This window comes from Sarcophilus harrisii, chromosome 1, assembly GCF_902635505.1.
Source record: "Sarcophilus harrisii chromosome 1, mSarHar1.11, whole genome shotgun sequence".
In the NCBI taxonomy this organism is placed as follows: domain Eukaryota; kingdom Metazoa; phylum Chordata; class Mammalia; order Dasyuromorphia; family Dasyuridae; genus Sarcophilus; species Sarcophilus harrisii.
The window spans coordinates 688,045,000-688,059,596 of NC_045426.1; the positions used below are offsets into that span (position 1 = coordinate 688,045,000).

The 14,597-nt window shown below is 39.2% G+C and overlaps 1 protein-coding gene across 1 annotated transcript in view; it reads left to right on the plus strand.

The window, feature by feature from the left end:
* The window catches only part of TCTN1 (tectonic family member 1), a gene marked incomplete at its 5' end in the record, with an annotated part of 34,049 nt that overhangs the window by 17,115 nt on the left and 2,337 nt on the right, over nucleotides 1–14,597 (plus strand). The window contains 9 exons of the mRNA XM_031948543.1: nucleotides 575–662; nucleotides 1,396–1,505; nucleotides 3,389–3,409; nucleotides 5,904–6,041; nucleotides 7,431–7,556; nucleotides 7,917–7,996; nucleotides 9,275–9,415; nucleotides 11,658–11,820; nucleotides 13,922–14,047. Coding sequence (XP_031804403.1) covers nucleotides 575–662; nucleotides 1,396–1,505; nucleotides 3,389–3,409; nucleotides 5,904–6,041; nucleotides 7,431–7,556; nucleotides 7,917–7,996; nucleotides 9,275–9,415; nucleotides 11,658–11,820; nucleotides 13,922–14,047 — 993 coding nt within the window. The remainder of the gene's footprint in view (nucleotides 1–574; nucleotides 663–1,395; nucleotides 1,506–3,388; nucleotides 3,410–5,903; nucleotides 6,042–7,430; nucleotides 7,557–7,916; nucleotides 7,997–9,274; nucleotides 9,416–11,657; nucleotides 11,821–13,921; nucleotides 14,048–14,597) is intronic.

Below are 14,597 nucleotides of genomic sequence, written 5' to 3' on the forward strand. Positions count from 1 at the left end.
TACTGTCAATAAATAGTTATTAAAAATTTTTAAAAATTCAATTTCTAATCCACTTACCAAATTGTTTTGTTGATTCTAGTTTTGTAATATTGTTTTAGACACATTTTTAGCAATATTATAATGACAATTAGCTGTGAAAGGCTTAATAACCAATACAATGATCTGCTATAATTCCAAAGGAAGGACTCAGGATGAAAAATGCTATCTCACCTCCAGAAAGAGAACAAATGGACTCAGAATGAATAGCAAAGAAGAATTTTTCATTTTATTTTAGAGATGTGTGTGGCAAAACATGGCAATGTAGAAATATGTTTTGTATTACTTCATAAGTATAATAAAAATCATGTTTTGCATTCTCAGTGGATGAAAGGAAGGACTGAAGAGAGAGAGAGAAATCAGAACTAGAATTTAAGAAAATAAAATAAAAAAAAACATTATTGTGAATTTTGATGAAGAACTTCATTGGGTTTATTTTGGGAAAGTACATTTCATTATTTGAATTGGAATTTTTTTTTCTTTAGAAATATCTGATTGTTTTTAATAGCCATAAATCTTCTGTTATCTGTTTTTATAGTACAGAATTCCTGTGCAGACTTCTGATTCATTTCTGATGCTCCCATGTCCTTTAGTCACCATTCATTGCACAGATAACAATCCTGTAGGTAAGTGCTCATATTTGCTCATTCCTATTTAAAATTAAATCTAATTTTCATTCCCCTTTAAGGTTTGCCATTAGAATCCACTGCTTAAATTTATAATCCCCTTAATCAGGCCTCTTAATTAGGGTCTTAAAAGTGATCTAGTTCTCTCTAATACTGGGTTTGACACATCTCTGACAGATCTCAGTCATCTGGGCTTTGCTTGGAGACTTCCAAAGAGTTCACTACTTGCCTGATGAGGCAGCTCATTTTCTTTTGGACATTTCTGATTACTCTAAAATCTTTTCTCATGGTGGCCTGAAGTCTGCTTCCCTGTAACTTTCCTTCTTGTCTTCATTTTGCTCTCTGGAGTAACAACCACCATTCTGATATTCAAAGATGGTCACATTTCTTACTTGCATCTTAAACTGGCTATATTGTGATTCTTTCTCATCCTCTGGGCTCCCTTATCCAGTTCACAGTGTCAGGGATGACTGGGCTCCTCTAGGGTGTCTGTGCTTCCCCAAGACAGCTTCTCAGCTTGCCCAACAGACTCAGTTCTTGAGTGAAACCTCTCAGTCACATGCTGTGCCCAAGGAGAAAAATCAGCCACTGATCATTCCTGGCTTGTTTCACAACTTGCTTTGCCCTCAGTTTTCTCTTCCATATTTGTAACTTAATCTTTCCTTGAATGTGTGCTTTTAGAAATTTCTTTATTTTGCTTATCTTTTGTTGGTTACTTTGCTGTGATTTCCAGGGTTTCTGATGAACCAGATCTTTAGATGTAACAGAAGAGTAACTCTGGAGCAATGTGGGGAAGACAAAGCCCTCAGTATGGCTCACTACATCCAACCCAAGATTTTGGCTGTAAGTTCCGTTTGAAAATACCACAGCTTCTCTATTTTATTTTATTTTTTAAATTGCATATTGAATATTTTTATAATAGCATTTTATTTTTCCAAATACATGCAAAGATAGTTTTCAACATTCACCTTTGCAAAACACCGTGTTCCAAAATTTTCTCCTGCTTACTTATTTCATGTTCTTTTTAAACATTGAAAATTATGTTGGTCATTCTAATATAATGCCTCCTGATTCCCACACTCTTACCAAGTTAGTTCAGTAAACGAAAGAAGTGCAAAGCATCTATTAAACTCTTATTATATGCCAAACACTGGCTTAAGAAATCGGAATCCAAATATAAAAGCAAGTCACTTCCCTCAGCTTTCTAGAATTGTGGTGAGGATAAAAAGAAGAAATATTTATCCAGCTTAAAATACTGTATAAATACTAGCTGCTAACTAGCATTCATTATTATTTTAATGGGGGAAGACTACTCAACAAGAAGAGCTATGGCAGAATTGTATTATGGGAACAATAAAGCAGAGTGTTTATTGCACTGATCTGATGATTCAGAGAAAGAAAAAGTTCCATATCACTTTATTGTGATAGGATACTTGCCTTTCAACTGGTTTCTGCACTTCCATCCTTTGAACATCTTGAATAGCTCCATGAGAATAACCTTTCTTTCATTTTTCATGGTCCAAAGTAGTAATTCCTCCAAACTCCATAACCCAGCATTTCTGAACCTCCATAATCAGGACCTAATCTATTATTCTGTTCTCACTGTTCACCAGTACCAGTCTCCTACTCTTATCAGGCTCTCTGTAGAACATGTTTTGTATATTCCCACCTCCATGCCATCTCTTGCAGAGAAGCCCTTCCAATCCCTTCTGCCTTTCTAAGTCCTGCCCCTCCTTCAAGTTCTAACTCACACTCAGATTGCATTGTTTCTCCAAATACTGCAGAGCACTGATTCCTCCTCCTGAACTCCTAACATCATTGAATCTTAGATTTAGAACACATCCAGTCATTTTGAGGTCATAGGATTAAGAGATTTCGAACATTTGTGATCATCTAATTCAGCCCCCTATTTGTTTTGCTTATCTTTTCCCCTGAAAACTCTACTTTTACTGTATTCTGTCATATACTGGTGGTTAAATTTTTCATGTATTCTTATTTATTAAGGACTGTTAAGGGGTCCCCCAAACTTGTCTTTTTGAGTTGCAATATTTTCCAGGAGCATTGGTATGAATGTGTCAAGCACAAGATCCTCCTCCCTAGCTGATATAATTTGTTGCATGCGTCCCAAACAGGACTCTTATGTGTGTCGAGACAGGCACCAGTCAGTCTGTGCTTGGCCAAGAAACTACTTGTGTGACTGAGACCCTGAAGATAAGCAGACCATCCTATTTTCATATTCTAGCAGTTCCCGAGGGAAAAATTTAATCCTCCCCTTCAGGAGAGGTTTTGTAGTTTTCCCACTTTTACTGCACTGTTCATTTCTCTTGTAATAAACCTAATTTTACTGTAAATTTCATTTGTTGACATCTCTTCTACACCTTATTTGTAAAGGCCTGGAGGGAAGCTGCCACATTCTATATGGCTTTTCCCCTCCCTTTTCTCTTAGCCCCTAATAATATGCATATAGGAGGTAGTCAAAAAATCCTTTTTAATTAATTGAGAAAAAGCTTATGAGTTCCTCCAGACTAGCAGTGGCTAGAGAGTTGGCTGATGCCATGCTCTGTTTTAGGAGTGTATTTGTAAACAAAATAACCGAGTTTATTATGAATGTGATGATAATGTTGATAACATGTAATCAGGTATAATAACAGATGTTGATGTTAAAAAGAAAAATGATGATTTTCTATGATATACAGATATAATTCTTTCTGTTTCCTTTTGTCTAGGAGCCTAATTCAAGTAAAGAGGTAAGAATCAGGCTTTTTATAGTAAAAACACAATAAAACTTGCTTTTAATATCTTTTAAATAAATATATGTATGATCAGAAACAGTGCCTTATTATCAATAGAAAGGAATCGACTAAATAGCAAGGTTTTTTTATTTGCTAAAAAGCAATTAAAGAATTCCTAATACACCCTCCCTATCTTTTGGTAACATTGAAACTGATTTGGTTTTGAAGTTTTACAGTTTTCTTTGTGCTGAAGTTGTACAGATAATCTTCATTGACAAATGAATGGAATTAGATCCTATGTTTTCTGGTGTCCTTCCAAATGATCTCTTGTTAAAGTGATGATTAGCAGCCAGGATGCAGTGTGCCCATCAAAGATTTATAAATTGAATTCAGTGAACTACCACATTTTAGTAGATTATTTAATATTAATATAACATTTGGTGATTTGTGGGTGAATGATAGTCAATCCAAGGGTCTGCCATAGTTTCCCTCACTGGTTGTGGAACCTGTCAGAACTAGAAGGGGTGAAGAACAAGAGTCACTTGTACAAGAAGCCTTATTGCTTCAGTTTCCATCTTTCTACCACCAGGGAAGAATTATGGTCTTGGGGCACTGTCTGGTTTTCTTTGCCAAGTACCTGTTGATTTTCATGGGTAATGAAGTTTCTATAGATGCTTTTAGAACTTAGGATATAAATATACAAAAAAGATATAGAAATAAGATAATCTTTTTAGTTAATGGCCTGAAATAGCCTGAAAGCTTAGCTAAGCAGAATTTTTAGGTGAAACCTTTGGAGCTCTATTTATATGATAAATGAACAAGAAGTACAGTCACTGGGACTTTCTTTGTTCAAAAGAACAACTTCATGAGTGTCTTTGAGAGTCTGGGCAGTTTGTTCAGGGCCTCATCCTATTTTTATGTATTGCTGTGCCTAGAAATCAACAGTCAAGGGAACAGTTCCTGCACCTTTGAGTCATTGTGAAAAATATCCACATCGTATTAATTAAATTGATAATGTTAAATCTATTTTGATGAATTCTAACTTTCTGAATATTGGTCTTTTGGACCTGGTTTCAGCATATGGGATTGTTCAAAAATCCATAACAGCCTGCTTCCCAGCATCTTCTGTGACATCATTCTCACATTCCTCTTGAGGATAATAAAATGACTTAATCAAGTTTGCCTCCTCCATCCCAGGCACAGTGCTTTCTCACAAAGATATTTGAATTCACAGTGCTCTTTTCTTAGCATTTCTGTCAGTCCCCTGTTTTCCCTTCCTAAAAAGACTCCTAAAAAGGGATGTGCTGTTTGAGGCTAAAGGTTTCATTTACTGTCACCCAATATATTTAGGATCTCTAATCCAAATGAGAAGATTTTTATATTGAGTGATAAATTGATAATTAATTTATGAAATTATGAAATAGTGCCAGACACACCTCAGGAAGACCATGATTTGTGGTGGGAAATGGGGTGGCAGAGGATATTGGGAGGGGGACTTAACAGATCAGAAAGGCAGAAAGGCAAAAAGTAATACAGTGACAGACGGCATGAGGACAGTGAATGGGATAATGAAGTAGAGCAGGAGAGACAGAGAATATCACTCATGTAAGCATAGATCTGAGTTGCGAGCATGCTGTAGCATAGACCAAGGAGATAGAAGAATGTTTGGGGGGGGGGGAGGGCAGGAGTTTGAGATCCTTTATAAAATTTTTTGGAATGAAGCGGACCAACTCCTCCTTGCAGTTAATTCATTAATACATCCAAATTAGCCCAAAGTTATCAGTAAAACTTCAGAATCATTATTTTAAAGTTATCAGCATCTTTTCTGGTGGCCTGGAACTGTGGAGGTCTGGTTTATGTCTGGAATTTACTTATCATAGAACCAGAACCTTGACCAGCAACACCTGGATGGTTTCTTTTGATTTAGCACCTATTTTCAGGATGTGAATTTTAGTCAGTGTATGATACGATTTGGAAATTCTGCTCCTTTGATTTTTTGGATGGTTTAGCTATGACTTACAGGTTCCTCTTTGTGATCTTCTTTCCTATTATTGCTACTTTATCATGGCTGCCTATAAAATTTGCTTACTATACTGACTAGAAGGGGGGAAGGTGGTCAGGAATCCCAAGCAAGATACAAGTGAGAAGGATCTGGCTTGATTTTATGATGACTTGAATAAGAACTCTGTATATGATAGTATATGAGCTCCCTCTCTCTTCTAGACCAATAGCTAACAGGCACTCTTCTGGGTGCTCTTTGATATGTGAGAGGTACTTATTTTACTCAGACAGAAAGCTTTAATTAGTTTTGCTCTTTGATTACTTAATGCTATAGAGCCAGAGAATCTTTAATATTGAGTTTATAGATGTAGGAGATGATATAGGAAGTAAAATATATGCTAAAATCAAACCAATAGATATTGTACAGGTTTATAGCTATGGGGCTTCTTAGTCTTAAAAGCATATTTTTATGAAGTGTGTTGAATAAACTATTTATAACACTTTGCAGATTCCTATCACTGTCCGAAGCGTACTTCTGAAATCTCTAAATAAAACAGTGACTTATCATCCCCAGAGTGATGTTCTTTTGCAACCCACTTTTGTCAACATCAGTGGTCTGAAAGTCTGCACTAATGTTGTTCTTCAGGTAGGTGCCAGATATCATTTTTTGATGAAACTTTATTTCTTCAAGGTAGAATCAAGCCATATGCCCTGGGACAGTCATCAGAAACTGCTCCCCAAATGTTGCTTTTGCAGACGGCCACGTTGTGTCCCATTTTTATTTGTTCTCCAGTTGGTGTCTAGGAATTGATTAGCTTTTAGACAAAAATGAGTTAATTATGCCACATCCTGAAGCTACAAAAGAATAAAGGATGACAGTGACAATTCTTCCCAAAGACTGAATTTATCATTTGTTAAAACAGAGTTCTGCCCTTTAGATCACAGCATACAATGGACATTGGCTGTTGGGCGCAACCTGGTCTTTGTGATCTTTCCATGTTGACTCTATTTCCATTGCACTTGTTATTCTGTATGTTCTGCTTTCTTACTAGGCCTTTTTGACTCTTCCCTTGTATTTCTGAATTCTTTATATATATCACTGCATTACATATATGTTTGCCAAAAAAGAATATTTTATGAAAAACACATAGGGCAAGCTCTCAAAAGACGGTCAGAAAAAGTGATCCAAGGACACTCTCAAGGTCTCTCTTAAGAACTCTAGAATTGATTATATGACACGAGAGACACTGGCACAGGACCGCTCAGCATGGCGTGCCCTCGTGGGAGAAGGCGCTGTGCTCTGTGAGCAGAACAGAATTAGCTCAGAAGGAACATGAGATGCACAGAGTTAGAGAGCCCGCCCCGGAGGTTCATAGGGACTATTTGTGTGTGACCTGTGGCAGAGCACTGAGAGCTCGTGTTCTGGTCAGCCCAAGAAGGACACAGTGTAACCGACTCTCACATAGTAAGCCATTTTGGTCCTCTTCCAGGATGAAGGACAACCACCAGCCAGTGTATACACCGCCATACCTTGTACACCCTTCCCCAAACATTAATCGCATTTGGTTTCCAGCTTTTAGAATGTTTGAAATGTGAATGATGAGATTAGTTCTATCTAACTGCCAGTGAATCCACAAAGTACCCATTTGGGGTAGCCTGCAGCTCCAGTGCTCATCCTTGTTTGAGATGGGAAGGGCACACCTGAGCTGCAGTGCAATTTATGGTCTGTTGTGATCTAGTGGAAATATCAATTTCCAAGAAGTGCAGGGACAGAGAAGGATTTGTTCCTACTCTTATCTTTTGTATTTTTCAGTATGCTAAAAGTAGCTCTGGTTAAGTTAAGTTAAGTTAAGTGAAGGTCACACTTGCTAACTTGGACAGATCATTTTCCCTCTTAGGAAATCTACGAAATAAAAGGATTAGATTATGTGATCTCCAAAGTCCATCCAACTCCAAAATTCTATTGAATGTATTCTTTGATGCTGAATGGAAAATAATGAAAGAGATCATAAGTTGTGTGTGGTTTTATTTTCAGTTAATGTACAGCATCACATACACAGAAACAGGTGAAATCACAAAGGCTGATAGCCATTTCCTTCTTGGGACCATCAGCAGCACGATGCTTCCACTTCAACAGCAATTTCAGGTTCAATTTCTTCAGGTAATTTCTGTCATCTTAATACAGATGCTTGTCAAGTGATTATAAAATTATAATATTTTAAGACTTAAAACCTCAGGCTGTACGTGCTAACCATAACATGGTTTGTACTGAACACTGGATTCATTTGTAGTACAATTTTATGGTAGAATTGTGTCAGTTTCTTTTTTCCTTGTCTCTTAAAAGCAGCACACTCAGTAAACTTGTAATTTTATGGCAAGATGTGTGTCTGCTTCAGTAGTTATATTTATAGTTGTATGTGGGGGGAGGATGTTGTCTTGTTTAATATTCTAAACTTTATTTAAGCTCTTATTTTTTCTGAATAAAAATAAGAATTTTTCTTTGTTATATTTTATCTTTCAGCAAAATGTTAAATCATTCCGTGTAAGTGGAAATCCAGGTTATATTCCAGGACAACCATTATTAGCTGGATTTGAGAAGGGATATCCTTTTTGATTGTCTAATAGGAGTCAGTTTGCCAGTATTTGGAAATCATATTGTCTCATCTCTGTATATTTTAAAATCCTTTGTACCAGAGCTTCTTAAACTTTTTCTACTCATAACATTTTTTGCCTGAGAAATTTTTACATGATCCTAGATATGTAGGTATATAAAATATGTATACAAACAAAAAAATTATTGATAATAAATCATAATTTTGTCATCCCTACATTCAGTTATGAGACTCATGGGGTCATGACCCACAGTTTAAGAAACTGGGCTTTAGATTATTTGGGGGAATGGAGGTATTTGTTCTCATTCGGGACTTATTTAGACTAATTCTGCCCTAGTTACTGATCTAGTTGAATATTGAGGAAAATCTTTTGGAGGTTGGTTAGGGTGAAGTAATATGTGTGTGGCAAATGTTTTAATAAACAGAAAATTATGACTCAAGGTAGAAATGTCTGCAGACACCAGAGCCTGTGATGATTTTGTATTTAGTTGTGGAACTTATAGTAACTGGAAGGAATATGGGATTAGGGTCAGACGAACCTGTGACCTTGTGTCCCACATGTTGGGCCCACACTATCACTGAAGACCGTGCATGATCTTTGGGCACCAGCTTGTTCTCTTTCTCCCAATACTTGCTGGCTTTCATGAGTTTCTGTAGGTACTGTTTGTTTAATTGGATCTTGGGATTTTGTTGTTCATATGTTTAGTTGTGTCTGTCTCTGTCTATATGAGGTTTTCTTGGCAAATATACTGGAGTGGTGTGTCATTTCCTTCTTCAGTGGATTAAGGCAAAGAGAGGTGAAGTGATTTGCCCAGGATTATGCACCTAGTAAGTGTCTGAGGATGGATTTAAACTTGGGTCTTCCTGATTCCAGGCATAGTACCCTATTCACCCAGGCATAGTACCCTATTCACCCAGCCATCCACTGGCCCTAAATCTGCACTTATTAATGTGTATAAAAGATTTATGGACCAGAATAATGATGCTGGAAATCTGCGGCTAACCCTGAGTGAAACCTGTTTCTAGCTGATCTTTTCCTTAGCTGATAATAGTCAATGAAAATAGTCATAACAATGCCGTGAGGAAAGTATTGAAAAACTCCTGTGCATCTAGGGAACTTGAGAGAAGAGGGATAATAATTTTTCCACTGTTTAATAAATAGGGGTTTGTGAACAAAGAAAGAACTTTATAAACTATAACATTTAACAAATGTGAACTATTGTTATATTTTTTAGCATTGATTGTATATTTTCTTAACTCTGTGAACATCCCGAATTATTCAAAGTTCTAACAGAAATAGACAGATTACTGTTTTTTATAGCACAGATGAACAGAACTGCTTATTAGTAGAAGGACTTCGAAAACCGATACTTTTTGGTTATAATATGATGACTTCCTGCAAACTAAGGTAAGGGATTCGTTTATCACCATTTCACAGTTACCTTTCTGATGATTCGATAATAAAAGACTACTTTTTTCTGGGTACTGTCCTAAAAAGAAACCCTAAATAAACAAAGTCTCTTTAACTCTGAACAAGCTCAGCAGGCATGAAACCCTTAAAATAGATTCTGAGTTCATCATTACTTACTATCTAGTGGACCCCTTCCCCCCATGGTTCTCCCCTGGAAACCTGAGCCTGCCCACCATGTGAAAACTCACATGCTCCCCAACCATGCATCTTGTCATCTGACCTCCGGACACATAGTGCTTTGCCCAGCTCCCCTTCCCTTCTCATGTTCTTTCAGCTACTGGGAAGGGGGACAGTCACTCACATTGATTAAGCACCCTCTGTATGCCAGGCTTTGTTTTCAGCACCTTCCATTCTGTTTGAGGAGACAATGGTCACCTGTCTAAGTGTAGACAAAACATAGACAAAATGAATATGGGGTGCGGGAGGCACTATTAAGGAGCAGAGGCAAAAGAAAGTGCTTTGGCGGAGCTTTAAAGTGAAGAGCAAGAAATAGAGGGGACACAGGTGTGCATCCAGGCAGGGGGGACAGCGAGGGCGAAGGCCTTTCCTTGTGGCAGATGGCGAGGGGCGTGTCCTCTTGTCATAGGCAATAACAAAGGATAGAATAGAGAGACACAGAGAGTAGAGATAGTAGAGAAAGACAGAAAACAGAGAATGGAGAGACAGACAGAAGGAGAAAGAGAGAGGGAAGGAAAGGAGGCAGAGATGAATGAGAAAAATCTTGAAAATCAGAAGAAAAGAGCATTGCTGAGACTAGACAGCTTTTTTTAGGAGTGTGACTGTGGGAGGGAGGAGAGATTTAGGCTGATATCCTGAGAGTTGTGGATCAAGTACGCAGGTCTTTAAGAGAGCTTTGGTGAGGTTTGTAGGCAGCAGGGAAGGAGCTGGTGGCCAGGGAGAGAGAAGAGATGAGAGAGTGGGGATGATGGTAGGGACGGTTTGCCAGAACAAGAAGGAATGGGCTCAAGGCACTTCATAGAGGGCCGCTGTTGGAAAGGAGTAGAGTGGGGGAGAGGGTGTTAAGGGCTTCTGAGATGAGCTCAAGGTGAATGGCCTCCAGATCCTCAGGGCTGACAGGGAAGTGGGAGACTGGAGAGGTGAGGGATGAAAAGTGATGGAGCATCATTTAGGGAGGAGTCACAGGATTGCCTTGCTTCAAGGAGGGCTCAGTTGTGATGAGCTCAGTCAAGTTGTAGCCTTCCACAGTCAGTAGAGAGCTCTGACTTCCTCCAGCTCTATTCCAAATCCTGTTCATTGGAGTGGAGGAAGTGGCTGTTGCAGGACTGCGGTTTGACCAGGCCCAAGCAGAAACAGGATCAGGCGCCAAAAGGGCACTGGAGAAATGAATTGGTTAATTCTAGTGTTGAAATTGGGAAGAAGGAAGGAGGGAAATCCCCCAAGCCTACAGAGCTTGGGGGATTTCCCTCCTTCCCTCATCTCTGCCTCTTAGCTCTTCTGGGTTCCTTCAAGCTCTTCTGGGTTCATTCAAGACTGCTCAGATTCTCCTGTCTGCAGGTGTCCCCCTTGGTATCTGTCAACCTTCTATTCTCTTCTCCCTGTTCATTTCATGTATATCTTCTCATTGAAATAGGATTTGATTCCACCAATTTTTGCCTTTCTTCGTATCCTCAGTGCACATTGTAAGCCCTGTGACTTTTGTTCCATAGACACTTCCTGTGTGCATTATTTCCCTTGTTAGAATGGAATCTGCTTGAGGGTAGGGTCACTTTTGGCACTGAGTAGATGTTTAGTAAATTGTTTTTCATCCATTCATTGGAGCGAAGTGTCTTAGATGACAATGAAATATTAAAGAAAATTACTGCAACTATTGTTCATTTTAATAATAATGGCAGAATGTACATTTCCTGCATTTCAGGAAACAGAAGTGAATTCCCAGCAAATCTTTCCCTTTTCTCTTGCTCCCAAATTTTTCCTGTTTTTTCCTGGATTTCAAACTATCCAGCACCCCAGAGAGAAAACATCTGGTTCTGGTGTTTTGGCCATCTTGCTATAATGAAATGCCCTCCAGTGAGTTCTACACTGAAAAGCAAGGTTAGCCACTTCCATACATTGGATCTCCTTGTCAGAAGGAAAGAGAGGCCGAAGAGCAGGAGACTATCAACATGCTTTTATTAATAATTGTCAGCTGCTTAATATCTTGTTGTTTTCTTTCTGAAAGATTAAACACAACACTCAATTGCCAACTAGTTGAAGAAAGACTGAAAAAATTACTGATGGGACAAAACTTCCCACAATATGTATCATCTTTTGGAAATTCTCCAGTCCAGAATTTGCAGGAATGGGTGCCTGTCCGTTTCTTCACTCAGACACTGCATAGACGGGTAAAGATAATTCCTAATATTTGGAGGGCGTTTTTTTGTTTTCATGAAGATGTCTAGGGTGGCAGGTGCTGACATTCTGCCTCTTTCTTCTGCATAGAAAAGACTTGGGATGAACCCCTGAAGAAGCAGGAAAATTGATGTATTTGAACAGTTGAACTCCTGTTATTCCCACTCCCTTGAAATCCATGACAGGAGAGATGGGATGGGAGGAGGGGCAGTGCACTATTCTGACAGGCACAGTGACCTGGGAATCAGGAAACCTGCTCTGGCATCTAGGCCTGGCTCAGCCTCTAACCATGACCCTAGGCAAGTTCTTTCTCCCCCTGGGCTTCTTCGTCCTTTTCTGGCAACTGCAGAGATGGCACTAAACTGCTGAGGGTCCTTTCTTCTACATCTGGCCATCTATGAGTTTTATAGCCTGTAGACCATTTCAATGGGACCCAGAAGTCTCTGGGGTCAGCCTCTTGATTGTTCCAGGGCCACAGAACTTAGAAGTGGACTGAGCCCAGTCACATACAAAACCAATGGCCTTTCTTTTCTATCTCTAGCTCCTTGCTCAATCTGGGACAGAAGGATAGACCCTCACATGTCTGTGACTGACCGAAGCCTGGAATCCCCAGATTCTACACACTATTGTTCCATGCTGTCAGCAGGCAAGCAGCTGACATCCTTAGGCTCTAGATGTCACCCACACTGAGCACTTTTGATCCAAAACGGCCCATGAGCTTCATGGGATCGATACCTCTTCCGGGCCCCCTGACTTCCTGTGTCTTTTCCTTCCCACCTTCTTCCACTAAACTGTAAGGAATGTGGGTCTGCATCTGTCCCTGGAGGCAAGTTCTCCATCTCTGCCTAAGAGGCCAGTCTTGCTATGTGACTTTTCTCCTACAGTTGTCTCCCACAATTCATTTTGTAACAGAGAGAACGTTGCTAGAACAGCGTTTGCCGGCTCAGACTGGAGCTCTCAGCATCCCTCTTTGGAGGTGGGGTTTGCTCAGTTCACTGTACTGGGAAAAATGACTTGGTCCTGACTCTGCTTGGACACTGGTCACTTGGGCTGATAATTAGTGAGAGAATTGCCCATAGTTCTTGCCACCACCACCCCCTCCCAATCTTCCTGCCCCTTTACTAGCTTCTGATGACCTTGCAAGCTCAAGACTTGGCCACTTTCCTTCCAAGAAGTTGAATGTGGAGACTTTTCCTCCCTCAGCTGCAGGAGGTCCTCTTGCTAGCTTCTCAGCATGCTGAGCTTCTTAGGCAGCAAGTGAAACCCCAGAAGTCACCTCCAAGTCCCTGAAGCTGAGCACTGAAGATGGGACAGGGGCCAAAATGCTTTCAGTAGCTACAGACCTTTGCCAGCCCTTTTACCTGTCCCTTTCTCCTCCTCTGAGCTGATAGCAACAATTCCCGAAGTTCTAGGGAAAAGTTCTTACCAACTTTGTAAGGGAAAGATGTGCCACCTGTGATCCAACAGCACTTTGGAAATGTGTCCAGGGTGTCACCCATCATTCTGTGCAGGAGCCTTTCTGTTGATACCACCAGCATGGCGCTCACCATCTCCTCCTGAGATTATTGTCCCTGCTGGTCGGCAGAAGGTAGAGATTTGCCCCATTTCTAAGCCAGAGCAGCTAAGCTATAGAGAAATTAAGTATGCTGCCTTAAATTGCAGAGAAGGCTAGTTATTGAGACACCAAGGGCATGGCAAGCCATCACTAGTGGTCTTGACTCTGTCAGGCAACTGAAATAGGTTGACTCTGGAAAAGAGAGGGAGACTGACCACTTCATGCAGCTCTGCCTCACTTAAATCCAGTTAATGCATGAAGCAAAAGACAAGGGGGAAAAGTTTAGTATTTAGAGTGTAAAGGGATCTAAAATTTAATGCCCTAGTTTTTGAGCTATTTTTGGTTCAAGGAATACTTGAAAGTAAAAATAGCACCTTTTACACCATTTAATCCAAATGTTTTAGGAAATTCCTGTTGCTCAGAACATTATCTAAAAGATGAGACTTCTATGCAAAAGAAAAAAACTCAGGTTTGGATGTCATTGGATGTAGAAAAATAGTTCCATGGAATAATGTAAGATTGGCATTTTACTTTTACAGGAGCCATGTGTGATCCCAATGACTTTTGAGATAAAAGTGAAGTGGACTAAATATGGTTCCTTAATGAATCCACAAGCCAGAATAAACAGTGTCACAGCAAAATTGACGTCAAATTATTTTTCCAAGGTATGATTTGTTTAATTTTCAGAACATAGACATTGCAGATGATATTTGCCAAGATTTGAAAATGCTGCCTTTGTATTTGTCCCTCCGGGACCATTCCAAAACAATTTAATTATGACTTTTTAGCTTTATTTCTTGGGGAGAAAATAGTATTCTTTGATAATGGGTTTTATTCACATTAATAGCCTGTGTAATTCCAGACGTTAAAAATTGGTTTTTATTTTTAAATTTGTGAAAATTGATCTAGGAATGCAAATAGACTTAATGTTTTGGTCATTGAAACTTCCAGGAAAATTTTTTTTACCATTCCTCTTTTGTCCTCAAAATGATTTATTGACTTATTAACCCCATATGTCACCTATCAATGGTGTTATTTTAATAATTTTATTTAGGAAATAAAAAATTATATTTCTCATCCAGATTCACATTGTGAGTCAATCAAGTCAGGGTTGGAGGGTGGAGGGTGGGAGTGGAAAGTCAGGAATAGAATAAAAAGTTTCCTAGTCTCTGTTACCCTGGTAACTAACACACAGGATATCCGGAACTTGTTTAA